General features: G+C 45.4%; 1 protein-coding gene across 1 annotated transcript in view; it reads left to right on the top strand.

The window, feature by feature from the left end:
• The first annotated feature begins 351 nt into the window (after positions 1-351).
• The window catches only part of GMIP (GEM interacting protein), a 38,049-nt gene continuing 14,226 nt past the window's right edge, over positions 352-24,174 (top strand). Inside the window, exons 1-11 of the mRNA XM_073318686.2 lie at positions 352-570; positions 11,906-11,999; positions 13,354-13,429; positions 15,947-16,010; positions 17,560-17,685; positions 18,088-18,152; positions 18,926-19,036; positions 20,447-20,527; positions 21,429-21,617; positions 22,450-22,587; positions 23,693-23,883. Coding sequence (XP_073174787.2) covers positions 549-570; positions 11,906-11,999; positions 13,354-13,429; positions 15,947-16,010; positions 17,560-17,685; positions 18,088-18,152; positions 18,926-19,036; positions 20,447-20,527; positions 21,429-21,617; positions 22,450-22,587; positions 23,693-23,883 — 1,157 coding nt within the window. The 5' untranslated portion in view covers positions 352-548. The remainder of the gene's footprint in view (positions 571-11,905; positions 12,000-13,353; positions 13,430-15,946; positions 16,011-17,559; positions 17,686-18,087; positions 18,153-18,925; positions 19,037-20,446; positions 20,528-21,428; positions 21,618-22,449; positions 22,588-23,692; positions 23,884-24,174) is intronic.

Genomic DNA, 24,174 nt, shown 5'->3' with positions numbered 1-24,174 from the left:
TATTTTAAGAAGAGTCTTTTAAACCAATGGCCACATTCTCTGTGCATCTATGGTAATATATTTTATAAATATGGGAAAACCTAGCATCCCTAGAAGCACCAGTCACATGTTCCCACATAAATGTGCACAGACTCATATACCCCAGGAGTTTGGAATTGTGAGTTAAGTTTTCCTGGGGTGAGAGTGAAGGTTAGCTGTGAGAGTTTGTGCTGCTGTAGGCACTGAAGCCAACAGAGTTGTAAAATGGGCCCTTCTTTGTTCACAGACAGATCTGAATGTATGCAAATTGAACGATCAAACAAATGTACACTGCGCACAGTTTCCTTACACGGAAATGTGTCTGCAGGAAGTAGATTGGTTAAAGCGGCTGCACTTAGACCAGGGCTTCTCTGTCAATTCCCTTAGCATACAACTCATATGGACTCTCTGGCTAACCAGATAACATCAGAATTGGTCAAGGATTTGTGTTTTACTCAACTTGGCTGCGATCCAGAGCTGGGTAAACCGGGACCCTGCTGCTTTCAGACCAAAACACAGAAGACCCAGTCATGGGAGACCCTGAACCAAGTGGTATGTGTTGGCATTTGAAATAACCTTGTGAATGGTTTATAACGTAAGCTCTGTGGGATAGGGGCCATCTATTGTGTCAGTTTGAAATGCCTAGCAGGCTGTGGTAGCTCAATGGTAAACTAACGTTTCTGTGTCTTTGCCTTTTCATGAAGACCTGGCCTGTTCCATGCGCTTTACTACAGCTCTTTCTTGCCTCCAGATGCAGCTGTGGGTTACTTTGTAGTGCAAGCTAAACTCTTAGTGAGAGAAAAGAATGCAGAGTCTCCATTACCAGGAGTCACAGGCTCCAGTGTTCTCTCTGAGAATGTGGATGCATCTCCTGCAGTACACAGTGCCACTCTTCTGGGTTGAGGTTCTTTAAACATTTTTTGTTATAACCCCTATTTTTAAGAGTCTCTTCGTCAACCATAAACATCCTCAGGCCACATGGCATTTTCCTATTCTCAAAAGTGCAGAAATAACCAGTTCAAGATTTCACATGCTTTTTTCTAACTAAAAAAAAAGCCAGCTTTGTTTACCAAACGCAACACTCCAGGTGACTTCCCATTCAGGGAGACAAAGCTCTGCTAATTGGAGAAAGAGAGAAAAGTGTGGAACAATTACTTTATTTTTATTTTGCAAACAGGCTATTGCGCACGTGCTCAATTTCCACCATTAAAGATTTCAGCAGCATTTTGAGCCTGTAGGGACTTTTTGACCATAAACAGTATGAAGAGATCTTTAGGGTAAAAAAAATGCTCTTTGTGGTATAACATGCTAGTATTGCTGATTGTTGTGATTTGAGAGTGAGGGGTGTGTGTGTGTGATGCTTTTACTAGAGAGGAGCAGCTCTGCCTGATGGGAAACAGGCTGGAAATGCCAAGTCTGTCACGAGTATTTGATTCAACATTAGCCAGTGACCCAGTGTCATTCCATGCAACTGAAAGCCTGGCCCAAATAGTTTCGGAAAGAGACGGGGTTTAATGGTCGCAGCAGGAGGTGGGGAGTTAGGACTCCTGGGTTCTATTACAATATCCGCAGCTGATTGTGTGACGCCTTGAATGTCTCAGGTCACCTCTCTCTGTGCCTCAGCTTCCCACTTTGCAAAACTGGGATAATTATGCTGACCACAGTTCCTGGGAGCCATATAGGTACCTTGATAGGGAAGATCTCATTGGGGGTTGAGTGGCTAAGTTCATTAACATTCATAAAGCACTTTGAACACCTCAGTAAAGGGCAGAGTATTATGATGTAGTATTGACATTACCCTGGGTACTGCACATTAGCTGTGTTACCTATATTTTGACCAAGTTGGCTGCTTTTTGAATTTCTGCAGAACTGTTCAATATTTCTCTGTATTACACCCAAATCTGTCATTGTGGCTGCTCCCCACAGGTTTGGGACCTAAGGGTATCTTAAAAGGGCTGTCTCCTTCTTGGAACGGGAGTAAAATTTTGTCTAATTTTTTTTTTTTGCTATATTATACTCGTGTCAGGTATCACCCCTTGCTGAGAAAGTTTGACTTAGCCAGTCCTCTGTTTCCTATCAGCTATGTATAATTTGCTTTAGTGCTTTTGCTTGGGGTGATGCACACACGAAAGTAGGTGGAGAATGTGAGAAATACGGAGGAGATTATAGGAAATGGTCTTGTGTCTATAAAACAGTTTGGTTCTGACTTTTCCAAGAAATCTGTGAAGCACTGTGTTGTAAAACACACGTCCCACAGGCACACACAGAGACATTGCGCTTTGAGCAGATAGCTTATTCTTGCTCCCTTTATCACCACGGCCATCCATAGGCATACGCAACATACATGACGGCATAGGGAACCCAAAAATGTGGGGCACCATTCCTGTCGCAGGCCGCAGCTAGAATCCTCTCTTCTCCAGCCCCTCCCCTGTGCTGGGCTGGTGGACTTCTCCCCGACCCCACCCCACCCCCTCCCTCACTAGCTCCAGCCCACCACTGCCCAGAGCGGAGTCCCTCCCTGGACCCTGCCAGCCTGTGCCGGTCTCCGGCAGGGGCCGTGCCAGGGCCAGGACAGGAGGAACAAAACTTCCAGATGAGTCAGTGGGAGGGGCAGAGGGAGTCCCACTGCGTAGGGGAAGGAGGGAGGGACTTAAAGTGACACTGCACTCACCGTCTCTCACACTTCCCTAACACACACACACACACACACACACACAGCCTCTCATGAGTCACAGTCCCCCAATACAGTCTCTCTCTCTCTCTCTCTCATACACACTCACACACACATACACGTATTATTATTGTTATTACTGCTTGGTAGTTCCTGTCAAAATTCTCGTGGTGAGCCAGGAGTGGCGAGGAGCTGCAGGAGGGCCATGGGCTTTGGCAAGATGCAGCCCCCACGTGACAGCATGAAGCCTGCCTTGAACCACTGCTGCAGCATCTGCTGTGTACAAAGCTTGGTTTGTGTCAGCAAGTGGGGGGCGGGTTCTGGGGATCCATAGGCAGGGGAGGTGGCTGTGCCCCCTCGACACATTGGGGTCAGCAGCGCAGGCTGGGGCCCACCTTCAGGGAAGCATAGGGGCACAAGTTGAATAATACTGTGTAGGGCCCTGTTTATCACCTCTCCAACTTCAGCTCAGTCTTCCCTCTCACAACTGGCAGCTTGAGCTGCTTTTTCTGTTAATAATAGGAGGATGAGGTGTGAGGAGATGTCTAGGTTGCAAAAAGTAGAGAAGCTTTCACAGAGGAGAGTAGCAAGACTTGAGAGAGCTTCTGACTAGTTTATTTGGATCAGACTGCAGTGCAGACAGTGGATTTTGAGTTACTGCCCCTGAGATTCATATGTCCTTATGTGGAGAACAGATTCAGTTCCCAGCAATACTTAAAAGATGAACATGGACTGAGAACTGAGGTCCTGTGCAGTTGGAGTGCTTGGACCAACTCTGCAGACTGTATTGCAGCCAAAGGGAGAAGTGATCTGGTAGGAAAGAATAGTTCTTTGAGTCTGTGATCAGTATCAAGAGCAGGGAAAGCAGGCACCACTGGGAATTCCTGCAGCAGCCCGAGACTCTGGAAGGCTGGTACCAAACCAAAGAGTCAGCTGTTCTAGGATTTGAAATTATACACTTACTGTGAAATGAGGTGTCAGTGGCTGAAAGGGAAGTGGTGCTTCTGCCATTCTGCAGAGCAACAACAACTCCCTCTAAAAATATCCACCCTGCTCTGCACACCCACTACTAGGGGAGCCTGCCTTTCCCGCAACAAGAGTGAATGGAAAACAAGGCTAATGGGCCTTTTGCAGGGTAGATGTAGATCAGATGACTTTTGGTCTAGTTATCTATGAAGGCCAGGAGCGTGACAGGCCTTTGCTGACACTAGCTCTTGAGAGTTGGACAGCTGTGCCCCAGCACTAGCCTTGCACAGCAGTCCCCTTTCTTTATCCTGCATGTTGTAAACCAATATGCATAGCTGGTGCTGGAAGGGTTTCATTACTCTCTGTTGCAGCGATGGAGCAGACTAGTGTTGCCAGTGGTCTGGTTTTCGACTGGGAACGCCTGCTTGAAAAGGGACCCTGGCGGCTCCGATCAGCACCACCGACTGGGCCGTTAAAGTCCAGTGGTGCTGCAGCTCTAAGGCAGGCTAGTCCCTACCTGTCCTGGCACCCCGCTGTGCCCCAGAAGCAGCCAGCAGGTCTGGCTCTGGGGTGGGGAGGAAGAGGCACAGGATTCCATACGCTGCCCTTGCCCTGTGCACTGGCTCCACACTCCTATTAGCCAGGAACCACAGCAAATGAGAACTGGGGGGCAGTACCTGTGGGCGAGAGCAGCGCACAGAGCCTCCTGGCCCCCTCGCTTAGGAGCCCCCTCGCTTAGGAGCTGGACCTCCTAGCTGCTTCTGGCTACGCCACTGACGGGGAGCCGCCCGTGGTAAGCCTGTGCCCCAACCCCCTGCCCCAGCCCTGAGCCCCACACCCAAACCCAGAGCCCTCTCCTGTACCCCAAATCCCTCACCCCCCTGCACCCCAACCCCCTGTCCAGACCAGAACCCCCTCACAGACCCTGAATGTGCAAGGATATTCTAGATAATAGGGTTGCTAGAGATGTCACAAATCTACTTCAGCCTTTTGTATCAGGTATGAAAGACCCTTCTTGCCCATAAACTTATTTAACTTCTCCATGATCCCTCCGCTACCAGACTGCTGCACTCCCTGATCATCCACGTGGTGTCTCCGTTTCCCCACCTATAAAATAGGGATAATAATATTTCCCTGCCTCACATGAGTGTTATGGGGCTTAAGTAATATTTGTGAAGGGGTTTGGGGGCCTCAGATGGAACGTGCCACAGAAGAGCAACACATTATTAATTATTATAATATCTAAATGACATTTATCCTGTTTCACCTTTAGCCCACTATTCTTTTCCCCAGAGCAAGTATTCTTTGTGAAAAATTATTCCTCTTCTCTGGTACTGACCAGCGTATTTGTTTACTTATATAGTGTTAAGATCTCTCATAAGACTCAAGGTAGTTTATGGCTACAAAAATTAATGTATTAGTAGTACCTAGGAGTTGCAGTAATGGACATGAGGCCCATTGTTCTAAGTACTTTGCAAACACAGAACTAGGAAGTCCCTGCCCCAAAGAGGTTACAATAAGAGACAAAAGGTGAATAAAAACAGACTGACGTGGAAGTGCTAGAAAACAGTGAGACCATATTGGGCAGTAGCCTCAATGCACCCATTGCCTAACTATTGTCAAGTTTTTTGTAGGCTTACAGTAAAGGAGTTTTAAAGAATTATTTGAAGTATAATGAGGTAGCTTTGTAGATGTTTCTGAGGAGCTACTTCAAATCATGAGGGACAACATGGGAGAAAGCACAAAGATGACTGTGAAAATTTAACAAGTGAATAACTGAGGCTGGCACCATGGGGCAATTCAAGGTGAGAATCAACATCTTGATAGCGAGAGAGAAACTATCATAGAAATGTAGGGCTGGAAGAGACCTCAAGAGGTCATCTAGTCCATTCCCCTGTGTTGAAAAAGGGTCAGGTATATCTAGACCCATCCCCAACAGGTGTTTATCTAACCTGTTCTTTAAAACCAACAATGATGGGGATTCTACAGCCTCCTTAGGACAGCTGTTCAAGTGCTTAATTATCCTTATAGTTAGAAAGGATAATAGTTAACCTAACTCTTCCTTGCTGTAAAGCCAATTCCTTCTCAGCCTGCCCTTGATCCTGGAGGTTGATCACTGTTTTCTTAATAACAACCATATAAATATAAGATTTGTACAGTGTCCCCTCAGTCTTCTTCTGTAGACCAAGCATGCCTAATTCTCTCCACCTTTTCCCATAGGTCACGTTTTCTAAGCTTCTTATAATTTTTGTTGTTCTCCTCTGGATTCTCTCCAATTTGTTCACATCTTTCTTAAAGTGTGATTCTCAAAACTGGACACAGCACTGCAGCTGAGGCCTCACCAGTGCTGAAGAGAAAGGAATGATTACCTTCCATGTCTTACATATAACACTCCTGTTAATACATCCAGAATGACATTTGCCTTTTTTGCAACAGTGGACTATGGTCGGTGATGAGCCATGAAAGTGAATACAAGTAGCTTATGTTTAAATGGGATGACGTTCCTTTATCAGAGATTCTTGGGCATGTAAAGAGTTTGGTCTGGACCTGTATGTGCTGAAAGGCCACTTGGAGGCTGACAGCCGGTTAGGACAGATGGGCGTTCTTGCTAGATAAGAAAGGGACTATCTGTATCCCTATGAATGTATGTTTTGACTACACAGCTGGGTGCTTAATGGAGCTGGCATTTGCTAGGACAGGAAAACGTCTTAAATCCAATTTCTTTCTGCTTTAAGTTGAAATTTTAATGATAAATACAGTGAAGGAACCTGAGTGACTGAGGCTATTTCTATTTTATATTCCATTTCAATCAAGCCTCACTTTCAAAAGCATAATCTATCATTTTGCCCGTCGCCATTTGTGCTAAGAAGATCAAATACCCTGATGAATCACTTCCTCCTGTTTTACAATATCTTTTATTTCTACAACTCTGTAAATAAAGGAGAAGGGAAGGTGACCACTCAAGAAAGAAAACAAGATTTTAGGAATCTAACTTCCTAACTAGACCGCTTGTGACTCTAATTTTTCCAGTTTCAGCTGATTTGTTAGATATGTTGTGCCTCACTTTACGAAGTGACTATTTCTCTAAAATCAGAAAAGAGGTTTTTTAACTTGGCTATGACTTCTGGTTGTATTCTCTGATGCTTCTAGTTCTACATAGAGGGCCAGTGAAACAGGCAGAATTGCAGGATCTCAATGCTTGGAGGAGATGGTGTTCAGAGGAGGGATTTAGGTTTATTAGGAACTGAGGAATTTTTTGGGAAAGGAGGAGCTATACAGGAAGCATGGGCTCAGCCTAAACCAAAATAGAACAAGATTACAAAATTTTTAATTTTACATGCCAGCAAAGGGGTTTTTAAAACTAAAGGCTAGAGGAAAGCTGACAGTGTGGAGGAAGCACATGGTTTGGACAGACACATCCCTGAGTGGAGGATTTATTAAAGGGAATACTGAATATCCTAGTAAAAAGGAGAGGATAGAAGTTCATAAAGTGCAGTAGGAAGTAAGATGACACAATCAACCAAAAATGAGTACCCTTCAATTATGTCACATGAAAGCAGACAACTAAATATGAAATGTTATAAGTGCTTGTATACAAATGCAAGAAGTCTAAATACTAAGATGGGTGAACTTGAGTGCCTGGTCTTAAAATGAAGATATTGCTACAATAGGCATCACAGAAACTTGGTGGAATGATAAACAATGGGACACAGTAATACCATGGTACAAAATATATAGGACTGCGAGTTGGTTGCACTGATGGGGGAGTGGCACTATTTTTGAAAGAAAGCATAGAGTCAAATATAATAAAAATCTTAAATCTAAACAGTACCAGAGAATCTCTATGAATACAAATTCCATGCTTGAACAAGAGTATAGCAGTAGAAATATGTTGGGCAAGAGTCACCACAGCTTTTGCAAAGGGAAATCATGCCTCAATCTATTAGAATTTGTAGGGTGTCAACAAACATGTAGATGAGGGTGATCCATTGGATATAAGAAAAGGAGGAGTACTTGTGGCACCTTAGAGACTAATAAATTTATTTGAACATAAGCTTTCGCGAGCTACATCTCACTTCATCGGATGCATGCAGTGGAAAAGACAGTATTTTCCACTGCATGCATCTGATGAAGTGAGCTGTAGCTCACGAAAGCTTATGCCTAAATAAATTTGTTAGTCTCTAAGGTGCCACAAGTACTCCTTTTCTTTTTGCGGATACAGACTAACATGGCTGCTACTCTGAAACCATTGGATATAGTGTACTTGGACTTTGAGAAAGCCTTTGATGAGGTCCAGTCACCAAAGGCTTTCAAGCAGAGTGGGCAATCATGGGATAAGAGGGAAGGTCCTCTCGGCTCATTAACAGGTTAAAAGATAGGAAACAAAGGTTAGGCATAAACGGTCAATTTGCCCACTTGAAAAGTAAACAGTGGGGTCCTCCAAGGATCTGTACTGGGATCAGTGCTGTTCAACATACTCGATGTAGGAAAAGGGGTAAACAGTGAGGTGGCAAAGTTTGCAGACTATACAAAATTACTCAAGATAGTTAAATCTTAAACAGACTGCAATGAGTTACAAGGGGATCTCGTTACTGGGCAAGAAAATGGCAGATGAAATTCAGTGTTGATAATTGCAAAGTAAGGCACACTAGAAAACAATCCCAGTAGTGTATACAAAATGGAATCTAAATTAGTTATTACCAGTCATGGAAAGATCCTGGAATCATCAAGGATAGTTCTCTGAAAAACATCTGCTCGATGTGCTGCACACAAAAGAAAAGCTAACAATGTTAGGAAACATTAGGAAATGGATAAATCTGTGGTACGCCCACACCTTGAATACTGCATGTAGTTCTGGTCACTCCATCTCAAAAAGGTTATTAGAACTGGAAAGTACAGAAAAGGGCAACAACAATGATTAGGCATATGACAGAGCAGCCATATGAAGAGATTAAAAAATGGACTGTTCAGCTTGGAAAAGAGACAGCTGAGGGGTCTATAAACTCATGTGGAGAAAGGGTAAAGAACACTTATTCACTTTCACATACCACATGAACCAGAGGTCACCCAATTAAATTAATAGGCAGCAGGTTTAAAGCAAACATAAGGAAGTAGTTCTTCACATGACACGCAGTCAACCTGTGGAATTCATTGCCAGGGGATATTGTAAAGGCTAAAAGTATAACTGGATTCAGAAATGAACTAGATAAATTGATGGAGGATAGGTCTATCAATTAGTCAAGAGGGTTATGGATACAGCCCCTTGCTCTGGGTGTCCCTAAACCTCTGACTGGTAGAAGTGATGACTGGATGATAGTGGATGGATCACTTGATAAAATTGTCCTGTTCTGTTCTCACCCTCTGAAGCAGCTGGCATTGGCCGCTGTCAGAAGACAGAATACGGGGCTAGATGGACTGTTGTTCTGACCCAGTATTGCCATACTTATGCTCTTATGACCAATTGAGTTGTGGGTCTAGTGAGGAGCAGAATTTCTACAAATCTAAAAAAAAACAAAAAAAAAAAACAGTCAATGACTGCGAGATAGATGTGCCCCTTCTCTTTGCAGTGGTCTAGTTCACAATTCCCAAGGTAGGACAGATGAAGCAATGTAAATTAGACTCTTTGGGTTGTGTCTTTCTGGTCATTCTGCAAGAGTAACATGATTCTACCTTACATTTTAGGTCCCGCTCTCTGTTGGGGCCACTCATTGACATTCGGGCTCACTCCTGGCATTTTATGGGAGGCTCTGGTGTTACTTATGTATCCTTGCCAACATGTAACCCAACTGTACTTGCAGGGCCACAATAGGTTTGCTATAGGTGATCAGACTTTTCACCTTTGGAGAGGTTTCAGAGTAACAGCCGTGTTAGTCTGTATTTGCAAAAAGAAAAGGAGTACTTGTGGCACTTTAGAGACTAACCAATTTATTTGAGCATAAGCTTTTGTGAGCTACAGCTCACTTCATCGGATGTAGCTTTCATCTTTTCACCTTTGGAGAGTTCCTCTCTCGTGACATGGAAGTCACAGGCTGGATGTGGGACCACTGAGAGGTAACTGGGCAAGCAATAGGATACAATTTACAATGGTATATTAGCATCAATGGTAATTTTAATCAGCTCTAATTTCTTTCATGAGGCTGGCAGGCAAGTCCAAATGACCTCTACACTTCCTCCTGGCCTTTGGTAAAAGCACTCCTGGGTTACATTCCCTGTTGGGATGAAATGCTCAGACTTTTGAAGAATGATGTCACCATTAATCTCAGTTTCTTGCTCAGCAAAGACAAATAAGGTATAAACGTTCCCATCTTTGTGCTCCATTGCATAGAAGAGGTGCCTGCACTGTGTTGAACTTCGTTGCAGCTTGGAAACTGGCCATGCTCCTTTAACCCAGGCTGTTCCATGGCCCATCAAATGGATAGGCTTGGGGTGGGCTGCATTGGCCTTTTTCCTTTACTCTTAATGATGCTTTTTTAAAATGAGTTGGCCTCTGACACAGCGTGACAGACACAGAGTCACTTTCACCTGACCCAGGACCCATATTTCTTAGAATATGGAAGCAAGATTATCTCTAAAGCTGCTCTGTCTTTCTCTGCTTCGCTGTAAAGCTTCTGTCCAGAACCTTCACAGCCTCCTCACTTCCTGCCAGACAGTTCTGCTTCAAATTTAAAGAAAGTTTGTGAGAATAGGTGTACTCTATCTATGATCTTGCAGGCACAGGCCACCTTAAAGGGGGGTCATGTCCTGTTCCTTTCCTCTCACCCATCTCCTTTTGTATCAGCCTGAGGGAAAAGGCTGGCTTGCAGTGGATAGTATACAGCACCTCTGGAGGGGCATAACAGCAGGTGCCTTCCTCCTGCACACTGGGGAGTTCAGACAGGCAGAATTCCCCACTCCCTGGACTCCCCAGGGGCAGTGTGGCTGTGCAATGGACCTTACGATGTGGGCTGTGTGTGGGTTCCACAGTCCACTCCTCACTGAGGAGCTGCCAGAGCAGCCAACCTTCTAATAAAAACCTGACTTGAAAATCTGCATATTTCAGCTGTGACACAGACCAGCTGTACTGTAGTCAGATTAACAAGAAAAGACACTGACTTTTCCATCAAGCACCATTAAGTGACATTTGCAAGTGCTTGCTCACTGACTGCACCTCTCAGCTACAAGTGAAGTAACTCTTGATTTAGGTCAACCACATCCTGTTTCCTGGAATGTCAGGGGGACCAAAAAAAAGAAGAGTGAAGTTCACTTCTGTTTATACCAAATATGCCTAGTTCTCTATTTTAAAAAATGCCGTTGCTTTTCTGCAGTAGGACAAGTCTAGTTTCTGTCCATAGTCGTAACTGAATGTATCTGAGTAGGAAGCAAAATTTGCCTACTGTACATCCTGCATAAAACACATGTGCTCACAACCACCCTTGTGTTTGTGCAATTTACTCAGGCCTTTGGAAGATCAGTGGCAGGAATTTATTGCTGTTATGAATGCTTGTCATGAAATACAGCACATATAGTATTTCAGCAGCTAGAGTATCACCAGAAACAAGCATGTATGGTATTGAGAAATGGTTACTACACACAACAAATTGCAACACAGGATAGCATGTGTTGTTCAAGCAATGGACAACTTCCACAACTCAGCCCTGCCCATGCATCTTGATCCCAATCTGCAGTGCTACATACATACTCAGCTCTGCCAATGCACGTTACGAATCATATGCACCACTAACTGATACACAAGACTCGAGCTCCAAAGTAGAGGCCAATTACTAACTTGATCCAAGTGTCGTGCAGACAGGTACTATGTGCAAGCATCTCACACACAGCACTCCAATGCACATTAGCACCAATACGCAGTGCTTCTGCTATTTCAGTTCAGAACCTGTTCGAGAGAGTTCCTGCTAATTTACCTATCTGATCTTGGGCCTGTTCCCTCGCCCAATGGAGCTGGTGGAAAGTCTCCTATTTACATTAGTGGGCTCTGGATCTGGCTTCCCGTTTCCAAGAGGCTCAGTCACCCAAGCAGCCTTGGAAAATGTCTGGTTTTCCCACAGTTTTATCTCCTCCCATCTGTGGCCTCCCATTATTACCCTCCTGTTAGCCCACCATGGTTTGCTACTTTCCTCACCATTCTCTGTATATTGGACCTGATCCAAAGCTCACTGCAATGCACAGGGCTCCCAGTGACTTCGGTGGACATTGGATCAGGCCCATTGGGATTTCTTAGCAAAACTGTTTCTCTTTCCTATTTATCTCCAGGTCTCAACCATCAAGTGAGAGGGTCTGAAAACAAGAAGCGGTACAGTGAGATTTTCCGGAGTCTGGACGCCTTAGAAATCTCACTTGGAAATGCGTATGTACACAAACAAGATGGGTCTGGTTCCAGTTCCATGGGGCCTTAACCATTCATATCTGCTTTTTCCCTTTCCTTTTTTACGTGTTTGCACATTCACTGTATATATTATTTGTGACTCATTACCTCCATTGCCTATTAATACCCTTTTTATGTTTAGAAAAATCATCAGAGTCCCCTCCCTGCTTCTTTTTCTCTAGGTTCGAGATTTTCTGCCTATAACTTCGATTTACTTTACTATCTTCCAGGCTTCCTAAGATAGTCAATCACGTACCTTTCTTCTGAACTTTGCAGCACCTTACTAGAGAGGATGTTTTCAGGGAGCTCTGGATTTACACCAGGGATAGCAGAGTCTGGCCCATTGTTGTTGTAGTAATTTAATATGTATATCGTAGTAGCACCTAGAGGCCAACCTGATTCAGGGTCCCATTGTGCTAGGTGCTGTCCAGAGCTAATGACAATCTCTGCTCTGAAGATCTTGTCTTTCAGCCTTAATCCACACACATTCTGAGAGAGATTGTGGAATCCTCCCTTGTGATGGTGATCACTTGAAGTGAATGGGGCTATTTATGTGAGTCAGTGCTCACTAGTGTAAATTCCACACTTGGCCCTATATTATATAATCAAACACTGAAGGACATGTCTGTCTTCTCTCAAGTGTTTTATGTTTGCCCACTACAGTGCACCATCTCCAATAAAATTATTTAATTTGTAAAAGAAAAACTCACATGAAATAAAAGCAGATAAAATGGCAGAGAAGGGTTTATTTAGGTAATCTCTATTGCTTTGTAGCATATTAAATGGTGGGGTTTATAAGAACAACAGTTCTATTAAAATTCAAACAGATAAAAGGTGGAGAGCTTATTCTGCTGGGTATATTTGTTCTGTTGCTCTAGTTAAGTCTGGGATAGGCGCAGACACCCACCGATGGCTTCAGCTGGGTATGCAATAGCTATAGTTGCACTATAAACCCTCCTTTGTGTATGCTCCATAAGCTTGGTCTCAGTTATATCTACGAAACCCAATGAACTAATTGAGATTAAATGGGTTTAACAGAGCAGAATTTGGGCATCTCTTTCTTATAACTACCTTCAGCTGAGACATGGATCCCCTGACTCTGCTAAAGGCTACAATGATCATTTCTGGTTAGATTCTTAAATAATAATAATTTGGACTAAGTCAGGTCAAAAACCAGCTGGTTACAGATTGACCTCTCTCTTAGTCATATTCTGCCTTTTAGACCCCAGAAGAGATGGGCTCAGCAATAAATTAAGTGCCATGGTTCTAATCCTGCATTTTGCAGCTTCCAATAGCGTTAAGTCTTTATTATTTAATCAGTTTATTTACTTTACAGGACAGTTGACATGTTCATAGATGACACAGACAGCACGGACACTACAGACTTGATCCCAGAGAGCAAGATGCTTCCAGTAAGCGAAAAGAAGAGAACCCTTTTCAATAGAGATTAAGTAACGTTTATTCTAGCAAGGGAAATGAAGTTGTTTTTTGGTTAGAATTCTTACCAAAGGAGAGAGACATGCTAGGTGCACAGATACAGTGATGGTGTTAGAACAGTGGTGGGCAACCTGTGGCCCGTCAGAGTAATCTGCTGGCAGGCCGCAAGACAGTTTGTTTACATCGACCGTCTGCAGACATGGCCACCCGCAGCTCCCAGTGACTGCGCTTCCCTGTTCCCGGCCACTGGGAGCTGTGGGGGGCTGTGCCTGCGGATGGTCGATGTAAACAAACCGTCTCCCAGCCCACCAGCAGATTATCCTGATAGGCCGCAGGTTGCCCACCACTGTGCTAGAAGACCCTGTACAGAATAGAAAGTGAGAAGCGTGGCTAATTTTATTTTGGGGGCTAAAGAACAAATAATACTTCATAGAATTTTCAAATGCATGCAGTTTGGATTCACTCTTGCTGATTAAGAAAAAGTAATTTCCTCCATGCCAGGAATCACTGGGTAAAGTTCTAGGACCTACGCTATGCAAAAAGGTGGACAAGATGGCAGTACTGTCAACCCAAAGAGCTCAGAAATCATGAATCTGGCAGCAAAAATCCATGAGATTTGCTTAAAAGCTCAAAATTGCCTTAAGAAAAGGAGTACTTGTGGCACCTTAGAGACTAACCAATTTATCTGAGCATGAGCTTTCGTGAGCTACAGCTCACTTCATCGGATGCATACCGTGGAAACTGCAGAAGACATTATATACACACAGAGACCATGAAACAATACCCCCTCCCACCCCACTGTCCTGCTGGTAATAGCTTATCTAAAGTGATCATCAAGTTGGGCCATTTCCAGCACAAATCCAGGTTCTCACCCTCCGCCCTCCCCCCCACACAAACTCACTCTCCTGCTGGTAATAGCCCATCCAAAGTGACCACTCTCTTCACAATGTGTATGATAATCAAGGTGGGTCATTTCCAGCACAAATCCAGGGGGGTTAGGGAGTGAGAGAACCTGGATTTGTGCTGGAGATGACCCACCTTGATTATCATACACATTGTGAAGAGAGTGGTCACTTTGGATGGGCTATTACCAGCAGGAGAGTGAGTTTGGGGGGGGGCGGAGGGTGAGAAAACCTGGATTTGTGCTGGAAATGGCCCAACTTGATGATCACTTTAGATAAGCTATTACCAGCAGGACAGTGGGGTGGGAGGGGGTATTGTTTCATGGTCTCTGTGTGTATATAATGTCTTCTGCAGTTTCCACGGTATGCATCCGATGAAGTGAGCTGTAGCTCACGAAAGCTCATGCTCAGATAAATTGGTTAGTCTCTAAGGTGCCACAAGTACTCCTTTTCTTTTTGCAAAGACAGACTAACACGGCTGTTACTCTGAAAATTGCCTTAGTCACTGCAAATTAGTGTCTTAGTGAAATTTAATGCCATATAGAGGGTCAGACTAGATCCAATGTTCCCTTCTAGCCCTAATTTATACAAATCTATAAAAACCCATGAGATTTTTGAAAATAGACTTGGGGTTTTTTATTTGCCTTCAGATTTTGAGCCTTTAGGCTGCACTCATGTTACGTTTTCAGGCTTTTCTCCAGAGCTAACAGGGTTAGAAGCTTATTTGTCCCTGTCACGGATCATGCACACCCCATCCCCTTTTGGGATGGGGCATGGGTCATTATAGGCCCATGGGCAACTCTGCACGACCCCTCTGGGTCTTGGAGTAATGTGGCCTAACAACCAAAGTCACTCTACCTGCTCTTGCAATCAGGGCTGTGCGGCCTAGCTGCCTGAGTTAGGGGTGGTGAGCCAGGCCACCACTCGAGGGTGGGCGGCGGCCAGGATAGGGAGACCCGGGCCTTCCCTCTCCACTGGGTCCCAACCCAGGGCCCTGTCGGTGGCAGGGTTGCCCACCACCAGCTCGGCAGGGATCCAGCCAAAACACGCTGAGCTAGTCTCCGACCACCTCCCTGGGTTACTTCCTACCCACTTCTCTGCGGCTTGGAGTCTCAGGGTTCCCCCAGTCTCTCCTCCCTCTGTGGCATCTGGAGCCTGGGAGGTCGGGGTGGGGGGTGGTGTCGCTGCCATCTGGCTGACCTCTGCATCGTGACGTGCCGGCAGTTCTTCAGCAGGAGTCTGCAGAACACCTCCTTCCTCTCCAGCAGTCAGCCCCAAATTAATTGGGTTGCTCCCTTTTATACCTGGCCTGCACATGCCCAACAGGGGCGAGGGGGCGTGGCCTCCTCAGCCTAAAGAGAGGAATTAACCCCTGCAGTCCCAGTGCAGGGTGTGCACACCCTGTCACAGTTCCCACATTCCTGTAAATTGTGGAGTTTTATATTATGCTACTAGCCTTCTGTCAAGTCTTTAGCTACCTTCCTCACTACATAAAACTTCCCAGGAAAGAAGACGACAACTCTAAGACCAGCTCTTAGTAAATTCCTCTAAACATCTGGATAATATTTTTCTTCCTTTTTTTTCCCATAGGTGGATGAAAATTTCTACAAGAGCAAAAGCAATTTGGAGGGGCAGGTGCAGATGAAAATCACAGGTAATTTAAGAGAAGCAAAGTAAAATATATAGATGACTCAAGAATAGTTGATCCATTTTCTGTCATTGGCTCTTGTTCCCCACCTATGAACAAGAATGTACAATTCAGATGTCCCCTGGTTGCCATTACCTTATATGGCCATGGCAGATTCCAGCAGAGATGAATATAGTCATATGTGTCCATTTGGGGCTCTAAAGCTCAGTATTCACATTGCTCCCTATAAACCCTTGAGATGAGGTGCTCTATTCACCACCAGGATAACACCTCCTCTTGGACACTCTGGGAATTAGCTCTGCAAGGCCAGCACCCCTTTCTGCACTTGCACATCATCTCTCCATCCTCTCTGGCTTGTCTGCAGCCTCTGTCTTGCTCCAAGAGTTGCCTCTTCATGACTCAGCCCTCCAGCCAGTCCCTTTCAGGCTTGTGTATCAAAGTCCCTTCTCACCAGCAGTCTTCCCTTCCACTGCCCCTCCCTCAGTGGCTGGTAGGGGAACCAGGCCCACCCTCTTCTCTGGGTTCTAGCTCAGCAGCTAAAGTCTATTCCCTCACAGACCTTGCTACCTTTTCCTGAACCTTCTCCTTCCTACCTTCCCCCTCTCTGAGTTCGCCAGCCTCTCAACTGCTTACTCCCAGGGAGTAACTGTGGGCTACTTGTCTTTATCCCAACCCTGCTCCTTCTTCCTCATATGGGCTGCCTCATGCAGTCAGGGGATTACTTAGCCACTTGATTCCCCTCAGCTGCGGCCTGTTGGGTTAATTAGCCCCATTCTCAATCTATATTAACCCTTTCCAGGTAAGTGTGGGATGAATACCCATCATACCCCCTCTGAGCCCCTTGTTTACACATGTTTTCACCTGTTATCCCACTAACAGCCTATCTTCGTACACTGACTTTGACTTTTGAGCACTGGGACGTTAATTCTCTATATTTCTATAGCTGCCTGTCAATTTTTAGTGCAATAAATATTTTCCCAATAATAAAAATCAGTTACTGTATTTGAAATGCTGTTGTTGCTCACTTTTCATAGACTCATCAGTTCTGTATTCATCACTGGCATCATAAAGTCCCATATAAAACCACGTCTCCCCTCATGAGAATCTTACATTGAAGAGAAGCCATTTTCTAATTTGTGTGATGACAACTTTTGGCTTGAAGTTCTGTCAGAATTGCTAACTTCAGTGCTGTGAGTCGGTCTCAGCATCCTCAAGGAGCAGAGAGGGAGCATAACTGCAATTCGTCACTCCCATTACCATCACACAATGGGTCCTGGCCTCTAATTTACAAAAAATAAACTTAATAAAAGTTCTATTTTAAATGCATTTGGTCCCCAATAAAATGTATCTAAATTGCCTAAAACTCATATGGCTGTGCTGGGGAGTTGGTGTGAAATTGCTGATTGCGGTGAAATAGCTTGTATAGCCTTGTTGTTCCATGAAAGATCTCTTCTATGACCTGTTGTTATGTGAAGATGGCACAAGCCAAAATATCAGAGAGATTCACCCTGGGGGAGCCTCTGAAGCCCTTCTGAGTCTGGATTTATTTTTGCAGTTGAAGAGGCTGATGAGATGCTGATAAAATGCGAAGGTGGTGTTGATGCAGCACTTGAATATGCCAAAACGTGGTGTAAATATGTCAAAGAACTGCTGAGCTGGATTGATAAACGCCTGAATTATGGTGAGTCCCATTAGCAGAATCCATAATCTCTCCACTGCTTCCACTTATGGTACCAAATTCTCTCATTGCATAAGGGTGAACTAGGGCCAGCTTTAAGACCTTGTACTCTCATAGCTTGGTGTTTCTCTGCAGAGCCAGCAGGGGGTTACTGCAGGCAGCAGTGGATTCAAATAAGCTAACAAGGAACAGGTGAAAGGTTGCTTTTCTAACTTGGGTCTGAACCAGATATTAAAATGCAGAATCATTTCTTAGCAGAAAAGGCCGGGCTATAAATTCTTCTAGTCCTAAAACCTCCTTTAGGATGATGCTAATTCACATACTGGCTGAGCAATACCTCTGTTCTTGGGAGACATCCCCCTGCCACTGAAGATCTAGACACTAACCTGTTCTTCCCTTTCACAGAAATAGAGTTTGCCAAAAGCATTGTGAAGATAGCAGAATCAGGCCGATATACCATTAACCAACAGGTATGATTTCTTTTGGATTTTCCTTCTTGGATTGCTTTCACTGTACAAGAGGGTTTATTGTGCCGCTGTGTATACATCACTCATGGAGCTAAATCAGCTCTGTTTTGAATCATGCTGAAGCCTACAGGACATGATTTCCCATTTGTTAAAAGTACAATACTGCAAAGAAGTTCAGTAATTTGCTGGGTACAAGTCTAAGCAAGGGCATTAAGGATATTCCAAATACCGACATAACATAAGAACATGGGAATTCCCAGACTGGATTAGACCCATTATTCATCTCGCCCAGTATCCCGTCTCTGCCAGTGGCCAATACCAGAAGCCTCAGGGGAAGGTGCAAAAAACTGCACAGTAGGCAGCTGTGGGTAATCTGCCTCCTATGAAAGTTCATCCTAATTCCTAATAGTTAGAGATTGGTTTAAGTCCTGAAGCAGGAGGTTTTATATTCCTTCCAAAAGTTCTGTCTAGCATTAACTGTCATAGTTAATAAAGCTCTCAGAGCTGGGACAATTCCCTTTTTCTTCCATACGGTTATAAAGGGAACAAAGATTGTTCTATGCAGTAGACAAAGGGATGCATTCGTAATATGTCAAAGGAGTGGAACAGAGAATAAATACTCCCTTTGATGCTGCTTTGTGATGTGCAGTGTGTGTTTGTTATAGCTGTAATCAACATGGACAACCATTTCAGTTCATAATAAGCAAAAGCTCTTTAACCTGGAGAAGCTGTTGTGGCTACCTGGTATATATGATGCACACTCTCTGCCTCTCCAGGTCTGCATGCCACTCCAGCTGCTCTACACCATGGTCCTGGAACATGACATAAAGATTGGGAGTTTAGCCATTGAGACTGCAGGGGCTTTGCAGCTGAGAGAATACTGCCAGGTACTGTATTTCCTGCTTAGGTCAGACAGTTTAATCTCACTGGTTAGCCAAAGGCAGCAGCCAGGGTAGTTCAAGGGCGGGCCCATTAATCTTTTGGGAGCTAGATGCTCTCTCTGATTTGACTGAGAGAAACGGGAAGGAAGTCCACACTCAGCTTCTGGGAAAGGGAAGTTACTTCCCAACAGAGCAGCATTCTGGGAGCTTTGGTTTCTGATGTCATAGCCTCAGATGCCAGAGCTGGTGCTGTTCTCAAACCATGTCTCTCTCCACCTTCCCATGACCAGCATCCATATGGTACCTCAGTTCTCTTGGGTCAACAGTGACAGTGAGAGCCAGAAAGACCCCAGCTTGCCTCTCAGGGGCCAGGTGGAATCTGTGGTTCCTTCTTACTAAAGAATTGCACACATTTGATCTGGAGTTGCTGGGAGGCAACAAACACAGGGACTTTACACAGTCCCTTTCCAGAGCAGAACCTTGCTGTGGCTCATCCTACCCATTCTTCCATGCCTGTGAAGAGTGTTTCTGCTCTGCTGAACTGGCAGGATGCCAGGACCTGTGCAGGGGGATCACATGCTATAGCATGGAGTGCCACTCTGCAGGGGCTCCTGGCATATCTGTGTGTAACAGTTTATTGGGAGCTAAATGGGCTGGGAGGATCTGTACCTACTCCTCTCAATGGTGTGCATGTGTGTGTGCGAGGGAGGGAGAGAGAGACACACACAGTCTGGAACCTAGTCTAGCTTTAGGCTGCAGTGGAAGCTGCAGAGCAGCTCGGGGTATGTCTACACTGCAGTTAAACACCCACTGCTAGCCTGTGCCCACTGACTTGGGCTTGTGGGGCTCAGGCTATGGGGCTGTTTAGTTGCGTTGTAGATGTCCAGGCTCAGGCTGGAGCCCCAGCCGGAACATGTACACCACAGTTAAACAGCCCCACAGCCCAAGCCCCTGCAGCTCAAGTCAGGTGGCCTGGGCCAGCCATGGGTGTCTAATTCCAGTGTAAACATACTCTGAGTGATCCGGAAGGCATTTTTCTACCTCCCCACTAGTTTGCCCAGTTACTCAGGCCGAGGCAGGGCAGATGCTTCAGACTTTCCCCTCTTGCAATTTTGATGACATGAAGTGACTTGGTTTAATGTAACCCTTTACTGTCTGGGTATGAAAAGAGGCTGCAGCAGTAGAGGGGTAGGGTTAGCATCCTGACACTGATCCTTAAACAGCTCCAGCCTTTGTAACACAGGGTGAGGGGTGACATTAGGGGCTCAGAAATGTTAAGGCCAGAAGAGACCATTGTGACCATTTCATGTGACTTCCTGTCTAACATAGGGTTCTCAGTGGTGTCTGCATCAATAGCTTCTGGCTGAGCTAGAGTATAGCTAAGCTGTTTTCACCTGCACCTTTATTCCCTTGCAGCCTCTCACAGCCAAGAGGAATGAAATTGAGAAGTGGCGGAAAGAATTCAAAGATCAATGGCTAAAGGAACAGAAAAGAATGGTAAGAGACCAAGAGGTGGAAAATGGTGAGAGATCCAGGCCATCTTGACAGCTACAGGCCCAGAACACTGAGAACACAGGGCCTCTCAGAGCACATAGGGAGAAGTGCTAACAGCAGCCTTACTGGGAACCCTTTACCCTGCCCTACACTGCTCTGCAAGGTGGGAGGGTCCCAGAGCTTGGGTTGCAGTCTGAGCCCTAACATCTACACTGCAATTAAACATCCCCTTAGGCTAAGCCCTGTGATCCTTAGTCAACTGGCATGGGCCAGCCGCAGGTCTCTAATTGCAGTGTAGAGATACCCATTCATCTCAATGGGGTACATGCTCTAAAGCCTAATGACAGTCATCATTAATATGAAAATAATTAGTTGGAGGTGTGCAGTGAGGATGATCATAGAATCATAGAATCATAGAATATCAGGGTTGTAAGGGACCCCAGAAGGTCATCTAGTCCAACCCCCTGCTTGAAGCAGGACCAATTCCCAGTTAAATCATCCCAGCCAGGGCTTTGTCAAGCCTGACCTTAAAAACCTCTAAGGAAGGAGATTCTACCACCTCCCTAGGTAACGCATTCCAGTGTTTCACCACCCTCTTAGTGAAAAAGTTTTTCCTAATATCCAATCTAAACCTCCCCCACTGCAACTTGAGTGTGATGATGAGTCAGGGCAGTGTGGTCAGGAGCAGTGAGCCAGGAGATGCTGAGTTCTAGTCCTACTCTTTGGTCTTGTAAGTGATACTTGCATAGAGTCCTCTCCACAGTCTGACACTGGCTAGCAGTGGCCTTAGAGTAAGTGACATCGGCACCCAAGAAACAGATGCTTTTATGACTAGCAGACTTGTGGTCCCAGTCTCCTTCCAGCCTGACGATGTGCCCTAAATGCCCTCCTTCTCGGATTCCAGAATGATTCACTGTCATCCTTGCGCAAGTCCCGCCTGCACTACATACAACGCTGCGAGGATTTGGAGAAAGCCAAGCTGCTGAGTGCCAAGGCAGAAGATGAGTACCAGGGCATAGCAGCAACCCACCCTGGCAGCGCCAACAAGCAGCTGGAAAAACGGCGCCGCACTCGTGAGGAGGCACAATTGAAGGTGATGCGTCCGATGAAGTGAGCTGTAGCTCACGAAAGCTTACGCTCAGATAAATTGATTAGACTCTAAGGTGCCACAAGTACTCCTTTTCTTTTTGCAAATACAGACTAACACGGCTGCTACTCTGAAACCTGGGCTTATATCACTTCTCTCTTATACAGATAACTGGGGAACAGACTCAACGAACTAGAAGCCACTTGAAATATTGTGCTCAAAGTAAAATATTATGAGGCTACCAGGTTCATCCTTTGCTGCTGGGATGTGGGGTTGAGCAGGGCTAGGTCTTGAGTTTTCAGCCTTTAATCATTTTGGATATCCTCTGCTCTTTCCCATTTTTGGCACCCACAAAGGCACCTGTGCCCAGAAGAGTTTGGGACCCTGAAGTAGCTTGTTCCTCATGTAAAGAGGAATATTCAATGCTCAGTGGCTTTACCATGCTGGGCTAGATACCCCTGTAGGCTGAACACCTAGCATTACAACTGAATGTGCTGCAGAGCAACGCAGAATGCTCCAGTGACACAGATGGGTTTTGAATTCACTAGCCTTATGGAGAGTTTGCAGCCTTACTAAAATTTTAAATTTTTCACAAAAATATTTGTCCAATCTTTGATTTTTTTAAAATGTATCAACAAAAGTTTTGAAAATCAGCACTAAGACTTAATATAAACGCTTAACAAACAAGCCGATAGCCCCATCCAGCTCATCTCCCTTTGTGTTCTGCGTTATCACATGTCACCCTCACTCCTGGCTGCACTGTGGTTGCCTGCCTGTGATTTCCAGGGTTCCCAGCCTGGCATTGCTGCTTCTTCATTCTTTATTTTGCTGCACCCAGGTTCAGGAAACAGAAGTTTCTTACAAGACGTGCATCAGTGATGCCAACTCTCGTCGGCAGGAGCTGGAAAAGGTGCGGGAGAGGATTGTCTCCCATATCCGGAAACTCATTTACCAAGGAGATGAGGTGCTGACACGGGTGAGTATGACACTGCTGTGCCACTTGCCCCAGTCACAGGGAAGTCATCATTCAGGACAGAGCCACCTGATCTTTCTCTACTATACAGATAATTAATGTGATGGTTCTCAAGCAATCGGAACTCAGATCACATCCTGAGCATCACTTTAGTGCTGACTTTGCAAGGATCAGTGGTCACATACATAGCTATAGTGACCACAGACCTCCTAGTTTACCAGGGGAGTCTGTGGGACAAGGCTGAATCTGGTGACAGACGATGTGGAGACAAACACAGAGGCTAGAGAGCAGGCTCAGAGCCAGTGAGCAAAGCTCGTCCTGTATATGATTCAGCATAGAGGAGGTGAAGTCCTCTCTTGGCTTCCCAGAGGAGCCCCAGTGCCTGGTTTACAATGGCACCAATGGTGCCTTAGAGCCGGGCCCACGTTCAGGACGGGCCCCAGCCTGCTCTGTTTGCACTGCGCCCTGAGACCCCACCAGCCCCTGGGTCTGGGGGGTTCTGGCCATAGGGAATCAGGGGCGGCGGGGAGGCTGTGTGGCATGGCATGGGCCCACCCCCGAGGGGAAGGGGCACGCTGGCAGCACAGATCCGGGCAGGCCATTGTGCATCTGGCAACTGCTGGTTTGTAAATAGGGCCCTCTCACTGGGCTGGGCGGAGCAGGGCCACCCCTGCCATGCCATGCCCAACGGCCCTGGCTGGCCTGTCGCTCCGGGGAACGACCCCCACCGCGCCATGCTCCATTGCCCCTATAGGGGGCCCACAAGAGGTTAATCCGGCCCCGAGGAGCCCTCACCAGCTTCACCTGACCATGACTGAAGTACAGTTCCTAGAGCAGCTGGATATGGGGTAGGGGTCTGTGTTTTGACTGGCTAATGGGCTTGTATGCAGGTTTATTTAAATTAAATGCAATTCTTTGTGTAATTTCATTAACAAAGTGAAACTAAAATGCTAGGCAGATATATCAATAAGCAGGAAAGTGTGGGTAACAGTGGGGCCTGTGTAGGAGGCTGAACTGAACTGAGAGCCTGGGGGACACACCTGAGATTCAAGAGAAAGAGGGTCACCTAGGCCTAGGGGTGTTTCATGCTTTTTGGGATTTCCATAAGGTCACCTTGAGGATGTTCAAGTTGCAGCAGACTCAGGCAGAGAAGATTCCAGTGGGGTACGAGAACATGACTGAGTACTGCAAGCCCTACAAAGTGGGTGAGAAATATCTGGAATTCATTCAGAAGTTGCAGAAGAAAGAGGTCCCCATGGAGGTGTTTGAATTTGAAGCATTTATTCCTGCAGGGCGGAGGTAAAGAAATGTAGAACCACAGCTGGTGACTTGAGGGCTTGAAATGTATAATAAGCTGAATAAAAAGACTCGTTCAAAACATTTTACGCTATAAAGTCACTTGTGATGCTGCAGGGTTATTAATGTTGAGAAGACATGGAATAGGCTAGCTGATCACTTTGAGAAGTACCACAAGCCAAAGTCCAGAAGGGTCTGTTCTCTCCTTGAGGTCTCTGCATAGCTTCCATTAACATTAGCAGAGAACAGACTCCCAAAGATCATTTGCTTTCCTTGTGACGATCAGTAAGTGTT

The sequence above is a fragment of the Lepidochelys kempii genome, chromosome 20 (genome assembly GCF_965140285.1).
Source record: "Lepidochelys kempii isolate rLepKem1 chromosome 20, rLepKem1.hap1, whole genome shotgun sequence".
NCBI lineage: Eukaryota > Metazoa > Chordata > Testudines > Cheloniidae > Lepidochelys > Lepidochelys kempii.
The sequence above is the reverse complement of the archived record's forward strand: the minus strand, read 5'-3'. Positions and strand labels throughout refer to the sequence as shown.